Consider the following 15,389-nt stretch of genomic DNA (forward strand, 5'->3'; position numbering starts at 1 on the left):
GAAATGCATAATCCTGCTGCTGGCAGTATGCAACACCAGGAGCACCACCATATTCATCATGTTCATATTCATCATCATCACCACTATCATCACCATTAAAACTTTTTTGAATGGTCAATCTCAGCCATGATCAAACGTAACCTTATTGCATGAATCAAGTGCTCAATTGCATTTGGCTCTTCATACCTAAGGCTCTCTTATATATGAAAAGCATGGAATATACCTGCTCTTGAGAAGCACTTTTTGTTTCTTAGGTGAGGAAATGGTAATATTAACTGATAAATGCAGCCCATCGGGGAAGTTGATGCTACACAAAGTCTGTCTATGCAGTCAGAATTTAGTGTAGCTCGTCGATATTTTTTTATTGGCTTGAGCAGCTCAGGATTCTACCAACAGGTTAAAGCAGAAAGTTGTGATGTAGTATGACCATCTACAGAATGAAGACGAGAAAGTGACCAAAACCAAAGATGATGAAGTGTAGGATTGATGGAAGGTGAAGATCTAGCTACTGTCATGAAGCTCTCTATATAGCTCCATGCTACAAAGCCGCAAGATCTCATCCTCTAGAAACCAGAAGAAGCATCTCTGCAGGCTCATACAAAGCCAATGCCAACACAGCAAGCTGTCTGCAGAGGAGTGAAAGAAAGGGAAAGGAATGCCAAAGAAAGGTCTACAAACTGCATAGTGCGATAGTGAGCTTGTCCAACTGCGTCAAGTTGCCAGAAAGAAATTCAACAAAACAGATAATTGCAGAGCGAAGCGTCTTCTTCTATTGAAATCGAAGGGAAGATAGTGGACAAAGTATCATAAATGGCTTTTGCAGCAATCAGTGGCCTTGTTTTGTTCTTGAGTCTGAGCTGGCGACAAGGACTGAGTCGGCGCTTGATAAGCGACACTCTGGTTGGCCAACTGGTTCGAAGGCGGCACGTCGTTGGTGGGGTTGTATAGGGCAAAGTTGTAGGGCTTAAGATGCACCTGAGCGATTTCAGCTGGCATGATGGGGAAGTCCTCAACACGAGGGTTGTGCGTGAACCCGAAAGTATGCCATATGACAATGTCCTCATTTCGCACACTATCACGGGCCTCAAGCCATGACTTGATGCCGGTACCCCCAAGCGATTGGTTGGTGTAATCACCGGCCGGGAATAGCTGCCGATCCTTGTACTTGGTAACCCAGATGGAATGCTCACAGAACTCAGATCGGCGCCAGTGCCAGCTACCGGGTCTGGCTAGAAGTAACTAGAGTAAGATCCTAATTAGTAGTCATAGATATTTAAAGCTGCCCAGTATCAAACTTACCTGAGACCGAATAGGAACGAGTTTATATCCGATCGGGGTCAATGAGATCGGGTTCTGCAGTCCTTCATTTAAAATCTTGAATACTCTACCCTTGGAAAAGTCGTCTTCAACAGGGCCAGCACGATCCAGAATCTTCTCCTCAGTGACGTAGCCCGTGCCAAGAGGGTTCAGGTCATCGTCCCACGGGATCGGAACAGAGTCAGTCGACGCAAAACTGTTCGAATGACCCCCAACAGCAGGATCGATACGAATGTTGAACAAGTGTTGATGGTAAGGAGCCATGACACCATCAGCGACGCGAGTGCCCCACGGGACCTTTGCATCCTTATCAATCGGCTGAGTAGATAGAATTCCAGTGGCGCGGGTCTCGAAGGTGATTTCTCCAGACTGATCAAAATACCACATGAAGATATATTCGTAGTTGGCGACGGTGATGATAGTCTGCAGGACCAACTGACGCTTCCGCACCACCGTGGCTTTTCCTGTGCGGTGGTTCGTGTGCTTCCACTGAATTCCATTGTCGATTTCGTGCAAACAGATAGCATTGGGTCGAAGGGCAGGACTACCATCAGCAGCCACAACACAGCCATCGAAATACTTGATCACGCCGAGGCAGTCGCAGCCAAGTTGTAGATTGTTTGCCGTGACACCAGCACCCACATTGCCGAGATCGAAAGCGCCCTTGCGGTAGATAGGATTTCGAGGGTCACCGTACGGAACAAACATCTCTGAAAGCGAAAGCCGATAGAAGGCGCTCTTGCCATCAAATGAGAGATCGTGAAGGGTTAAGCCTTCACGCCAGTTGAAACCCACGCGGAAACGCCATTTTTCCCACTCGACAAGCTGGCCCACGACAGTAAACGAAGCACCTTCGGGTTGCAAGACCTGGTAAGGCTTCAGGGTTGTACGAGGAGGGTTCTTCTGCAATCGGTGGTCGTATTCGGGCTCCACGGGTTGGGTACGACGGTGTGGAACAGATGAGCCGACGGGAGTCGCGGCTTGATCACTTCCTAGTGGCAGACGGACGATCTTCTCGACTTGCATAGTGCAGAGATTCACAATCACCATGAAATCCAAAGGGAAACAGTAGTGGTTTGAATCCGGATCATTGTTCTCGGGGTTTCGCATGTACATGAAAACCTAACGCGGATTGTTGAGTCAAAAAAAGCTTCTGTTGAGATTATAGACCCTGTCAAAACTTACCTGAGTATGGCGAGTCTGGGTATCCTCGCCATCAACTCCATAGTCCCAGGGATCGAGGACCACAGTGGTGTCGTCGATCTTGAGTCTTTGTATTTCCGCTTTCACGCGTGGATCGGCCATGGTGACTTGGGCAGCCTCGTTCATCTCGGATCGGTCAACAGGTCCATGGAAGTCTCGCGGGAGCTCAACATGATGAACAAACTGCTTGTTGGTGACATCGACAATGGCCTCGAAAAGACGAGGAGATCTCTTGATATACCAGATGAGGAATAGGCAACGAGGAATCGCTGGGAGTGGCTGATTGTTGCGCTCGGCCTCCAAAAACTTGACAAGTATATCCTTCGGTGGCTCTTCGAGGCCTGCAGCCTTGAAGTGCAGATCTACACCTTGGTAGCTGCCTTTGACCAAGTCCGTAGCAAGTTGAATCTCTTCGGGAAGAGCGGGGTCAAGGGGATGAGTGGCCATGATGACGAACAAGCAGAGAATCGAAGAAAGAAAGGTTGAATGGCTGCAGTGGGTAGAAGAATGGCCGCATTTTTATCTTAACCAGCTTCGCGAGCCGAGTCAGGTCCATACTCCGCTCCGATCGTGTGTCAACGACTGGGTACTATCTCTCGTCTATGGTGCGATGATACGGGGCCATACTGAAATGGCCCTCCACATTATGCCTTGGTGGTCAAGGATCTGTGAATTCTTCTAGCATAGGCCGAGTCATAATCAGAAATTCTTCGACCTCATTCGTTGAAGAATCCCTGTCCACTTCCCGTTCTATGATTTGTATGATTGTGGAAAGTTACCTATCCAAAATTTATCCGTTAAGGGTGCAACTGATCCTGTCAGGAATTAGTCACTTGCTTACTTCATGATATGAACAACACTGGAGAAACCCCAGGCTGAAGTCCATCGGGACACATTCCCAAAAAAAAGTCCTGAGCACCGCGTCTGCGTATCGCGTGCACGGCCCCTTCCTGACTCGGCCCAGTGCCCCACGGTCAAACAGAGGTATATGTGCACGCCTACACACTCCACAAGCGACTAACTGCCAAGTCGCGAAAAGAAGACTCATTCACCGAGCCCGGTCTGGGTGATCCCGAGGGCGGATTCCCATCCAAATGGTTCTACGGAAAAGATCAGCTAAATGTGTTCCTGGCCTCCGACCTCGATTTGCTCGCGATCACCCTTCCTCAAACGCGTGACACGCGTGGCATACTTGACCGGGAGCAATTCGCCCTTTTTAGCAAGAGGAGGGCCTACGTGAGTAACCCCGGTAGGGGCGCAGTCATCAACACAAACGAACTCATTGAAGCACTGGAGTCGAGTAAGATCCGTGGAGCAGCCCTCGATGTCACTGACCCCGAGCCTTTGCCGGCTGACCACAAGTTGTGGAAATACAATAAGTTGGAAACTCGAACCACTACACTGGACGCGTTCTTAAGATACTGGCGTATAATTTGGTGAGACGAGCGCAGAACAAGGAGGTTGTCAACAGAGTCAATAAGTCTATAGGATACTAGCTTGGTTTCTTGTCAGATTTTCTTTATCTTAGTGAAGATCTGAATAGCTTTCTCAATGATATGACGCTTTTAGCAAACTTTTGTATAATATAGTTAGGGGATTGGTAATATAACGTTGAACAAATACGACGTATTTTACCACTAGACCATAACAAAGACCAAGGTAATATTAGGGGGTCTAATGGGTTCATTTTCTGGTCGACATTATATTACCATCCCCTATAGTTAACTAGTTACACTTACCCACGGCAAAGAAATCAAAAGCATCTAGTACTCTCGAAATGTTCCAGTCAAACTAGAGGGCCGTAATTATACGCTTTTAGGAAACGAACTTCGATTACAAAAACTGAACCCCACAGCTCATCGAAACCCCCATTGAACACTATGGCAATCAACATCCATCAAAACAAGCCGTGACGTATTTTGTAATATTTCGAAAATACTGATATTGTCTGTTATCCCCGAGCACTCGCATGGGCCGAGTCGAACCTGGGATGACTCTGTCCAATTTCTGTGGCGAAAAAGGGCGAACGCCGGCTTAGAACATGGAGAACGAGGGGGCATTGCTCAACCCTACGTTATCTAGGCCATGTGGAATCTTCGAAACTTACTCCTTCAGATCCAAAGCCGTCCAGTCGAAGTCGATCCATGCCAATTTGATATTGGAAGCCGAGGTAAAACCAGATAGCATCAAAATTGAAGTAAGGAGCCGGGCTCCAGTGCTCAACGTTCCACCTATAATAGCAAGCCAATTGTGCAGACGAACATATTTCTACATATCCATCAACCAAACTGGCATGCCCGGTCAACATACACACATGTGACTAACACGATCACGAACAAAGTAGGTACTAAAATTATACGTCCCAGTGGAATCTATTGGAATACACCGCTACTGTTTTTCCAGTAAGAAAAGTCGATCGATAACCGAATGCGGCGAAAGAAACATACATGTCGCTGAACGAGAAAGACTAATTTAATCACAGCCTCCACCCTCATCTAGGGGTGTACAGATATACCCCGGTTTCTTTACAGGTTGTGACGAGACGTTATGAAGAAGAAAAATGCCTGGTAATGATAATAGCGATACGTTTGAGATACAGCCGCGAACTTGCCTCTGTTATCAAATCTGTCGATGTCGATTGTCGTATTTAGGCCAGATGACTATATTTCGGTGTATGTTGATGAGGTGTATGACATTAAGTGTGATCACGCATTCACTCTCTACTGCGTTTCGCCCATATTTTCTTCGATGTGTGGCTCTATTTCTACGTAGTTCTCGGAGTTCAGCTCGCTAGATATCTCATGTCAGACCCATGCTCTCTGAGAAAGATAACCTTGGTGCAAGTGTGGAACCTGACTTGCGCGGGGAAATCGAAATGCCCTAGGAATACTTATCTCCTGAGTTTATTGGATTGCTTCCTCGGGAATCCTGAGGTTGCTTATCATTGGCTTTGATCTAATCTGCCAGTGCCTATTCACGTATCCCATCTATCTTGAACCTTAGCCCGGGCCGAGTCAGTCAGTTTGCTTTCTGGTGTGTCATTTGCAGGCCTTGCTACCTAATTGATTACACTCAAGCGCTAGTCGAGTCTTTCTAGTCAGACTTCCAATTTTACAAGGGCTTATTATATATATCAGAGGAACGCGGCAAATTAATTCGCATCTACGCAGAACACCCACAACTCCTTACTCAAACCTCGAACAAGACAGAGTCCAGACTACCAGTCGACATATCTATCAATATGGCTGATACGAGCCAAAACAATTCAAAAGATGTCAAAGTGAGCCAAGATGAGCCCAAAGATATCCAAGGGACCGTCGAAGAAGGCGAGATCAGCAATGGGCACTTAAGCCGTTCCCTTTCACAGCGACATTTGGTAAGTAGTTTGCTCCCGAGGTCAACTCTCCAACTCACCATCACCCCTTCCCAAAGATGCTAAATTGAGGTGTCTGATTTTGACAGATGATGATGGCCATCGGTGGTGTAATTGGACCCGGATATTTTATGGGAATGGGAACCGGCCTATCTACCGCAGGACCAGCCGGCCTCCTTATTTGTTTCTCTGTCGTTGGAATTCTCCTTTGGTTTGTGATGCAATCACTTGGTGAATTAGGCGCCTTTATCTCAGTATCAGGCTCGTTCACCCATTACAGCTCCAGGTTTATTGATCCAGCGTGGGGATTCGCTCTGGGCTGGAACTACTTCTTTCTATGGACCGGTATCATAATGGCAGAATACAGTGCGTAAACCACAATCGAGGACATTTGCTAACGCTGTGAATACTGTCATTCTAACAAAAGCATCATTTCAGATAACCTCGGATTGATTTTAACATACTGGGATACATCGATGCCTCGCTGGGGCTGGACTTTGGTCTTTTGGTAGATACTGCCCTGAAAGGCTAATGAAAAAAAAGTTGAAGCTAACGTCCTCTTAGGGTTTTTTTCATGTCTTTCGCTTTACTTGGTGTATGGGCCTTTGGCGAAGCGGAATTCTGGCTCGCATTGCTCAAGGTACTGGCTATTGCAATATTTTTCCTATGTGCTATTCTGATCTCCTCTGGGGTCATTGGTGGCCAAAAGATTGGATTCAAATACTATGAGGACCCAGGTCCATTTACAAATGGGGTGAAAGGAGTCTTCGAAATTTTCGTTTTTGCGGCTCTCCAATACAGTGGCACCGAAATGATCGGCCTCACAGCGGGGGAATCTCAAAATCCCAACAAGGACATTCCAAAGGCAGTGAAAAGCATTATTTGGCGCATCGTTGTCATCTTTCTGGGAGGGATCTTCTTCCTTACAATCACAGTCCCATCCAATGACCCAAATCTGCTAAGCGAAAGCAGTAAAACGGCCAGCTCACCCTTCGTCATCGCGTTCAACCATGTAGGAGCAAGAAAAGGTGCTGATGCTGTCAATGCTGTCATCCTACTCACCATATTCTCAGCAGTGAACAGTGCTGTTTATGTGGGGTCAAGGACTCTGTATGGACTGGCCAAAGAAGGTGCTGCTCCTAAGATGTTCCTTTACACTGTTCGAGGCGGCATTCCGATAGTGGCTTTGGTTTTCTTTCACCTACTCGGATTCCTCTCATTTCTCAATCTGTCCTCTAGTGCAGGCGTTGTGTACACCTGGGTTATTTCAATGACAGGGGTTGCGACATTCATTACATGTCAGTCTTATATTACATCCCATGTCATCCAGAGTTCTCTTGCTGATATAACATGCTTGAATAGGGGGTTCGATTTGTTTATGCCACATACGCATTCGCAAGGCGATGCGGCTTCAGAACGTTTCTGTATCTATTTTGCCTTACCAAGCACAGTTTTGGCCATATGGTGCTTATTTGGGATTTGGAATCTCAGTCTTTTTCATTTTTTTTCAAGGATGGACATCGTTTGCGCCTTGGAGCGTGCAGAAATTTTTTATGAATTATGTCATCGTCGTCGTTTTCATTTTCCTCGCCATATCGTGGAAATTCTGGCATAAAACGAGCTGGGTTCAACTGAACACGGTGGATTTGATGAGTGGACGGCGACACATTGGTTGATGAAGATAGAACATACCTTCAACAGTCCTGGGTTCTCTCATAGCGCCCATCACATCCACCAATACAACTCTTTTGACAATCAATCAATCAATCAATCAATCAAAGTTCTATTAACCGGATGCAGTCTCGCTAGTTGCGCTTCTTCCAAACAGAAGCAAGAACTCAGTTCGTACTCCATAAAATCACTCAGAATAGTACCATGGAGATTTGTAAATCAGAAAGACGAAGAATGCTTGTCAACAAGGAAAAAGTCAAAACCTGATAGTCAGTGTCCATATTGTCATCGCTGTACTTTACTTGGTATAAGATGTCGCTACCGTCTAAAGAAGCGGGGGCAAACAAAGAGGTGATGTTGATGGACGTAAGTCAAAAAAGCACCTAGAACCTGAAATTGGCATACAGAAGTATTGAACAATTGATTGCTGAGGTGAATCACTCTAAAGAAACATTGCTGCAAATAAAGCCAAGGGTTCATTTCGATGACTCTGAGCTCATGGGAACCATTTTAGCCAAGCACTCTGTCGTCGATAGAGATTTTCAATGCCGAGACGAACTTTAGAACTTCCAAATTCGACTCCCAAGGGTTTCTCCTGAACCTGTGCACGCACCCAACCAGCCGTGATGCAGTCTCTCGGGCTATTTTCGAGTATCCGGACTGAATATCCATGCTAGGCGGCGTTCCCGTCGGCAGGTGTGTTGATAGAAAGATATGGATTTTTGTGTTGCTATTAGTGCGTTATTCTTGTCGCAATGCCGTTACAATTCCAAGTTTTTTTGGCACTATGGAGGGATCAGGCTGATAGTGTTGAGGTCTCCTGTGTGTAGCTATGCGAGAAGAGGAAGAGAGTTGAGATTCCCATGTAATGTTACGATCTGAAAGATCAGCGGTTACTTCCTATGATTGTTGAGGAGTTCCTTCCTGACCGAGGAGAAGAACGTTCTTCCCTATTGTGTAAAAGAGCTAAGCGAACGTATTAAGGATTAGGGATTTTCATATGTCAATAACCAAGATTGTTACCATTGTGCTACCATTACAACGATTTTGTATTATATCGCAGACTGCAAGCAAGAATGCTGATATGGTGAATTCTTAAAGCTGCAATCTAACACGGTGAACTATCGACGCGTATAAGACATGTATGATTATGATTTTCTCTTCGGTGGTCAACGGTCTTCTGAGTTGATTGTTTTAAATGAATAGTATCGGCTTGCAGTATGCGTGGCAGCCGATGTTCTACCGGAAGGTTTCGGACTCTTATGAAAAAAAACCATATAGATGATGTATTTCAAGACACATCATCATTAGAATGAAAGATCGAACTTCCCCTTAGGCATTCCTTGACTGGCCGTGACGTTCTTCAACCAAAACAAGCCCCCACCTTCATTCAAAGGGTCCCCTTTTCGGCCGTCATTCCTAGCACTGGTGACTATGATTTCATTCATATCCTGGCCAACCCAAGCTCCGTGTGTGACTCGGAAAGCGTTCAACTCCCATTTTTGAATGAACTGGCCTCTGGGGTTGTATTTTTCAACAACAGATCCATTCCAAATGAAGGTGAAAACGTTCCAATCGTCGTCAACAATCAGACCGTCAGGTTCGCCAGTTTGCCCACGTCGATCAATATGGACTCGTTGATTTTTGATCTCTGCAGTAGTCGAATCGAAGTCGTACGCCCAGATTATTTGACGAAATGAATCGGTGTGGAACATGACCTTGTGATCGGATGTCCAGCCTATCCCATTTGAACAGACTACCCCTCCATGTTGGATTATGTGGAGAGTCTGATCTGGATCGTATCGATACAGGCCGCCGGTCGGAACATATCCTTGTGGGATTTCGGGACGCTTTGCATCACTGGAACAATGAGTTAAATAAAAGCGAATTGCATAAGGAAAGGAGGGGACTCACGATCCATCAAGCCAGATATCAAGAGAGCCGAACCACAATCGCCCCATACAATCCACTGCACTATCATTCAGCCTTGTCGTCTTTCTATCATCACCTTTGATGACCTTCACCAATTCTGTCCAGCTCCCATCATCTCCCAGCATAGCAAGTGAGTTGAAGGTGCAGAGGATGTATCCGCCTTGTCGGCAAAAATTCATGGAAGCAACAGCCTCAGGGAGGTTGATCGTCCTACTTGAATACGGTATGCACGATAAGTCAAGAACATGGATCGCATAGCCGAGCACGTCGATATAGTGGAGTGTGTTATCGGACTTCCTGAATAGAGGACTTTCGCCTAGTTCAGTGTGTGGCTCAAGGAATGCCTTGATGGTCTCCATGCTCGATATGCTCGACAAATTAAGATGAGTTCAAATTTGTATTGCGTATGGCATTTGAAAGGCAGCACGCTGGGATGAGAAAAGCTGTGTATAGTACTTGATAGATAAACTCAATGGAATGGGGTTACGGGACCGCAGTGCTGACTCGGCCCTCATCGGCCCCATAATTAATCAAGCTCTGGCGGCATCATTGGTCAGAATTCACAGATGCCTTTGCTGATTGGCTGACCCTTATACTCTACTTTCGAGTGACTCTTCTTAAAGGGTATTATTATATATGATAAGCGGCCAGTAAAAAGACAGGTAAAGAAATGGTAACAGCCTTGGTTTCTGACAACTATCACTAGTCCGTTTTCGGTATTATCTAGGGACGAGAGATTTTTCCCCGGGGGGTTATATTCCTACGATCTGACAGATCCTGGGAAGGAGCGATGGACTGTTCTTGTTGTATTGGAAGGAAACGCTCTTTCCAAACACGCAAGCGAGAAAAAGCGAGTATATCTGATTTTGTAGGGTTTGTCGAAGGACACACAAAACCATGCAATTTGGATCCTCGCTTGTCTTTTCTTCTCTTTCTCTTCTTCGTACTTATTGTTTCGTTAGAAATGCAGCCTCAAGCCTGACAAGATCTAGTATGTAACATAACAATAAGTAGTTACCACTTTCAAATTTAAACCTTCAAAACTATACGATTGTACGGACCTTTATTACGTCCTAGGCCTGCTTCACCCCTACAACCTGTTACTTAGTACCGTAGAGCTAAATTGCGATCAATCAATCAATCAGTCAAAGTTCGATTTGTTACGTGCCAGGTTTATAGAACAGAAGAGTGCATTTCTAACGAAACAATAAGTACGAAGAAGAGAAAGAGAAGAAAAGACCAACGATTATTCGAGATATTTGGTTTTGTACGCCTCTTGCCAAATTATGGAAATCTCTAATGCGCTGGCTTAGCTCGCTTGCGTAGCAGAAAGGAACGTTTCCTTCTTACATGGGAAAGAACGACCCATCGATCTTCCAGATCGTGAAAACCTCAAGTAGTCCTGTATGAAAAGGAAATTATCAAAAGAAATCAAAAATTTGACGGCCATGAGCTGCGATTATGACATCTAAATGCTCAGAAAGATCATGGTCTATCGAAAGGTGTCTCGCTGCATCCTTTGCGAGCTTCTTGGAAGGCTTTCTCTCGGGCCTCCGAAAGATACGCCAGAGACCCACGATCTTTTGGTGACGGGCCATCTGGGGTAGGATTGATATTGAAGTTGAAGATCTGAGTTGGTATTCCAACAGAAACATTCGCAGTCGGAATGTTGGGCACTGCTAAAACTTTTGTTTCAACCGGAGCAGTAGCCAGTAGTGTGTAGGCCTGCTCATGGGAGTATCCGAAGCGCTGCAGATAGTCCATAGCGTGGGTAGCAGCTTGGATGTATGAGGTCGTCAAATCACTGCGTTTCTGATTGCCTTTTTTGTCCACTGAGATGCCATGAAAAGCGAGTTGTTGGCGGTACAATGGCTCGGCAGGACTGGGCACCACAATGGGACAGCTCAATCCTAGTTTCTCCATTCCACCCGGAAAAACCGAGCATTTGAGCGTGGCAATACCGGCCATCTCAATGGCACATGTGGGCTCGCCATCACCTTGAGAAAAATGGAGATCCCCGACGGAGAGATTCGCTCCCGGGACGTAGACAGGGAGGTAAATTCGAGAGCCGCCGGTAAGGCTTCCGGCGTCGATATTGCCACCATGTTCACGGGCGGGCTTTGTTCTTGCACCCTCTGTTTTGATCTTGTTCAAAAGGTTCTCTGGAAGCTTTTGTCCCACATAAGCCCCGCTCTCGACAGGCATCTGTGCACAGACCACTCCGTGGTTTTCGTGGTTTTCGTTGAGGGCCCCTTCTCGTTCTGACCAACGTTGCAGCAGCTCATGGGAAGGTGCAGTGCCGATTACTCCACACTGTGGTCTCCCACAAAAGGAGACATCCTTTATATGGCGAGAAGACGCCATTTTCCCATGGAAGTCCCAAATACTCTTGGCCACTCTTGTTTGAGGTTGGTCAAGAGGCCCAAGTCCGGGATCAATAAGAGAGAACCCCCACATTCGATCTGGGAATGGCTGGACCTCTAAAATGTCAATGCAGAGTACATCTCCGGGTTGAGCATTGGCAACCCGAATCGGCCCTGACAGATGATGATCTCTCTCCCAGCAAAAGTCTAGGACGTCGTCTGCGCAGTCATTGTTGGAAATGAAGTTTCCAGTGAAGTCACAACATTCAACGTTGAAAGATTCACCTTCTTTCACTTCTGTAACAAATGGAATATCCGGATGCCACCTATTATGAATATTTGGCTGACTCAAGGGTTCGCTATGGGGGTCAACCGAAATGACTGTGCGAATCGCTCGTACGGAGGTCTCATTGGGTTGGAACCCGATGGTCGAGGTAGACATTGGGCAAGGAAAAGAAACACGGGATATGAAATGGGATTGAGGCAGGGAGCCGAAGATAGCGACATTCTCATGAAGTTAAATGAGATTCTCCGATCAGGCCGAGTTCCAAACATTTCTATGCATTCGACGTGGGTCGGGCCTTTCTCTCATCAATTTTGATAATCTGTGACTGGGCCCAGTTCTCTGCGTAGCTATTGGATACCAGTCATGTCTTATCTTTGGTTTCTTGGAACCCGGAGTCGGCTAATGACTCCATAACCTTGTTTTGACCCGGCCCTTCTTGTTGCATTGTGAAAGGTTCATGCATATCGACATTGGTAGATTGGCATTAGACCAGATACCTATCTTGACCTATCTTGACGCGGATTTTTCTGGAGCATTGCAGCGTTTTCCAAGACCCCTTACTTATGTTATGCGGTCTTCATATCTGAAAATGCGGCGCTTTGGATGATGCTCACGTATAAAAGAAGCCGGGAATCCCCGTATCACCCTTCCATGCGCATCGAAATATCCCAATATCCTTCAATCTTCATTACCTATTCTCTTCGTCATGTCAAAGGACACCAAACATCCGTCAGACTCCATTGATACCTCGCCTGTCGATGACTTTCCCGAAAGAAACACAACTTTGGGTGATCTGGAGCATATGTTGAGAGACCAGCAATACTTCAGTCAGAGCTACGGTAGACCTGGAATCAAGTCTTTTGTGAAGTCGCCTGTCGTTGTGCTCTGCTCCTGGGCAGCAGCTGTCTGCGGGTTTCTGTACGGATACGACCAGGGGCTCATCAATGTGACTCTGATCATCGATGATTTTCTCAACTCATTCCCGGAGGTAAATCCAGAACAATCACCCAGAGCGGCTTTCTACAAGGGCTTGGTCACAGCAATATTTGAATTGGGTGCGGTAGTCGGAGCTTTGCAATCCGCAATCTTTTGTGATCGCATCTCTCGTCGATATACTATCATCGTGGCTGTGTTTTGGTACCTTGTTGGCAGTGCCCTGCAAGCTGGTGCAGTGAATTACACGATGTTGGTATTTGGGCGCCTGATTGGGGGAGTGGGCGTTGGTGGAGCATCGATGATTGCGCCACTGTATATTTCAGAAATTGCTCCACCGCACATCCGTGGGGCTCTTTACACTCTGCAGCAGTGGATGCTGATCCTGGGAATTGTATCTGCATACTATACCACTTACGGTGCTCGGCATATTTCTGGCCATTGGTCTTGGCGGACCGCATTTGTCGCTCAAATGCTTCCTGGTACAGTTTTGCTCGGAATCGTTTTGGTGTTGCCCTTCTCTCCTCGCTGGCTGGGCATTAAAGGGAGAGACCAAGAATGCCTTGAAACTTTGTCAAAACTTCGTTGCCTTCCGGAGAGTGATGCAAGGATTCAGGCGGAGTGGATCAACATCCGATGCGACATTTTACTCCAACAACGTCTCAACGGACGCTGGCGAGAGCACTCGACCGGAGGTTCTTCCTTTTGGCAGCAATGCAAAGCTGAGGGGCGAAAATGGGGAAACTGTGTTTCATCGCGATACATCAAACGCATTTATATAGGGATTGTTCTCAACGCTTTTCAACAATGGGTTGGTGTCAACGGCTTCACATATTATTCAACCACTCTTTTTGCGCAGCTTGGTTACGACTATGAGCAGCGACTTACTTTATCGGGACTCCTTTCGATTGTTCAACTCATTGGGTCCACTGTTCCGGTGTTCATTATCGATCGTATCGGTAGGAGACCCCTCCTGCTTTTCGGAACATTCATGTTGATGTCATGTCATATCATCAATTCCGTGATCGTTGGAATCTCCTATACGGACTGGCCAGCGCACCAGGCCAGCGCTAAAGCTGGAACAGCATTCATGTTCCTTTTCATGTTCTTTTTTGAAACCTCCTGGGGTCCCATTGCCTGGGGCCTTCCAAGTGAGATCCTTCCATCTATCGTCCGCGCCGAGGGAATGGCACTCAGTACGGCATCTAACTGGTTGAGCAACTTTGTCGTCGGGCTTATAGTGCCATCTTTGGTCGCTGCCGCCCCCTACGGATCGTTCGCACTCTTCTCCTGCACTTCTCTGTGTGCTTTGATCTGGGTGTTCTTCTTTGTACCCGAGACAAAGGGAACAAGCTTGGAGGGCCTAAGTCTTCTATTCAAGGACAATGTTTATGAAGAGGAAGCAGCTCAACGAAACGAACTCATATCAGAATTGATCCGAACGCATGCTCCCCTGGGACAATCTGAAAAGTAATAGGTCATTTTGTCCAAACAAGTCATGGCAAGCGTTGATTTATGAATCCCACAGTTCCACAGTAGGGAAATCTATCACAACTGTCACGATCTGTATGATGGCCCGTCATGTGACTCTACGGATCGTTTGCTTATTTGCTTGTTGGCTTGCTAATCTGCTTGCTTGCTTGCTCTTCGTTTGCTATTTTTATTGCGGAGCGAAGCGAAGCAATTATATATTTTCTTTCTTTATTCATACATGTCAAAACCCAAGAATGTTACCATTGCTTTGTATATCTTTTTTACAGACCGCTTATGTGACTTTTATGTATCCATTTTGCTTCCTAATTGTGCCCAACCAAGTTGTCAATTTTGGACCGTTGTTAGTTTAGTTAGCTAGAGATCTTGAGTGAAAATCGTGGTAACGTTATTCCACAAGCCAGTGAGTGGCCCACTCTGTCCAAAACGCGTCCTGGAATTAGCACTTAGTCAATTCAACCACCCACCATGCCGCCAATACGCCCCCGAAGCTCTAGAAATTCAATAGAGCAAGAGGGTAGGATCTTATTAGCTATATAGGCTTTTAAGAATCAAGAAATATCCTCAATTCGTCAAGTGGCGCGCCATTTTGCTATACCCCGTACACCTTTCCTGGCTTTGGACCTCCGCATGGGTCCCTACCCTGGAACCTCCAACCGCCCATTAAACTCTAGAGGTTCGTTAAGGTTCAACCTCGGAGGCGAAACAACCAGGATCGACGGCCAAATTGATGACGCCGGCCTTTCGTTAAGGGGACAATGGTCAAGAGTTCTGGTGAACAACTACATTTGGATGGGGCTAGCGTGGTGCATTTTATTGA

At 46.3% G+C, this 15,389-nt stretch overlaps 6 protein-coding genes across 6 annotated transcripts; 3 read left to right on the forward strand and 3 right to left on the reverse strand.

Moving 5' to 3' along the window:
* Positions 1-804: 804 nt before the first annotated feature.
* N7518_009986 (uncharacterized protein) lies at positions 805-2,967 on the reverse strand (the record flags this gene model as incomplete). Its single annotated transcript, XM_057190912.1, has 3 exons — positions 805-1,239; positions 1,300-2,439; positions 2,503-2,967. The coding sequence occupies 3 exons, from the start codon at positions 2,965-2,967 to the stop codon at positions 805-807; spliced, it is 2,040 nt and encodes a 679-aa protein (XP_057037048.1).
* A 305-nt stretch (positions 2,968-3,272) lies between these two features.
* On the forward strand, positions 3,273-3,960 carry N7518_009987 (D-2-hydroxyacid dehydrogenase; the record flags this gene model as incomplete). Its single annotated transcript, XM_057190913.1, has 2 exons — positions 3,273-3,279; positions 3,485-3,960. The coding sequence occupies 2 exons, from the start codon at positions 3,273-3,275 to the stop codon at positions 3,958-3,960; spliced, it is 483 nt and encodes a 160-aa protein (XP_057037049.1).
* Positions 3,961-5,761: 1,801 nt separating this feature from the next.
* On the forward strand, positions 5,762-7,569 carry N7518_009988 (uncharacterized protein; the record flags this gene model as incomplete). The annotated part of the gene is made up of 5 exons (XM_057190914.1): positions 5,762-5,896; positions 5,983-6,259; positions 6,332-6,401; positions 6,458-7,191; positions 7,256-7,569. The coding sequence occupies 5 exons, from the start codon at positions 5,762-5,764 to the stop codon at positions 7,567-7,569; spliced, it is 1,530 nt and encodes a 509-aa protein (XP_057037050.1).
* A 1,302-nt stretch (positions 7,570-8,871) lies between these two features.
* N7518_009989 (SMP-30/gluconolactonase/LRE family protein) lies at positions 8,872-9,855 on the reverse strand (the record flags this gene model as incomplete). Its single annotated transcript, XM_057190915.1, has 2 exons — positions 8,872-9,424; positions 9,479-9,855. The coding sequence occupies 2 exons, from the start codon at positions 9,853-9,855 to the stop codon at positions 8,872-8,874; spliced, it is 930 nt and encodes a 309-aa protein (XP_057037051.1).
* A 1,126-nt stretch (positions 9,856-10,981) lies between these two features.
* Positions 10,982-12,301, reverse strand: N7518_009990 (acetamidase/formamidase family protein; the record flags this gene model as incomplete). Its single annotated transcript, XM_057190916.1, has 1 exon — positions 10,982-12,301. The coding sequence occupies one exon, from the start codon at positions 12,299-12,301 to the stop codon at positions 10,982-10,984; it is 1,320 nt and encodes a 439-aa protein (XP_057037052.1).
* Positions 12,302-12,851: 550 nt separating this feature from the next.
* On the forward strand, positions 12,852-14,552 carry N7518_009991 (sugar porter family MFS transporter; the record flags this gene model as incomplete). Its single annotated transcript, XM_057190917.1, has 1 exon — positions 12,852-14,552. The coding sequence occupies one exon, from the start codon at positions 12,852-12,854 to the stop codon at positions 14,550-14,552; it is 1,701 nt and encodes a 566-aa protein (XP_057037053.1).
* Between the last annotated feature and the right edge of the window lie 837 nt (positions 14,553-15,389).

Source organism: Penicillium psychrosexuale (genome assembly GCF_028828465.1).
Source record: "Penicillium psychrosexuale strain IBT 29551 chromosome Unknown utg000006l, whole genome shotgun sequence".
Lineage (NCBI taxonomy): Eukaryota > Fungi > Ascomycota > Eurotiomycetes > Eurotiales > Aspergillaceae > Penicillium > Penicillium psychrosexuale.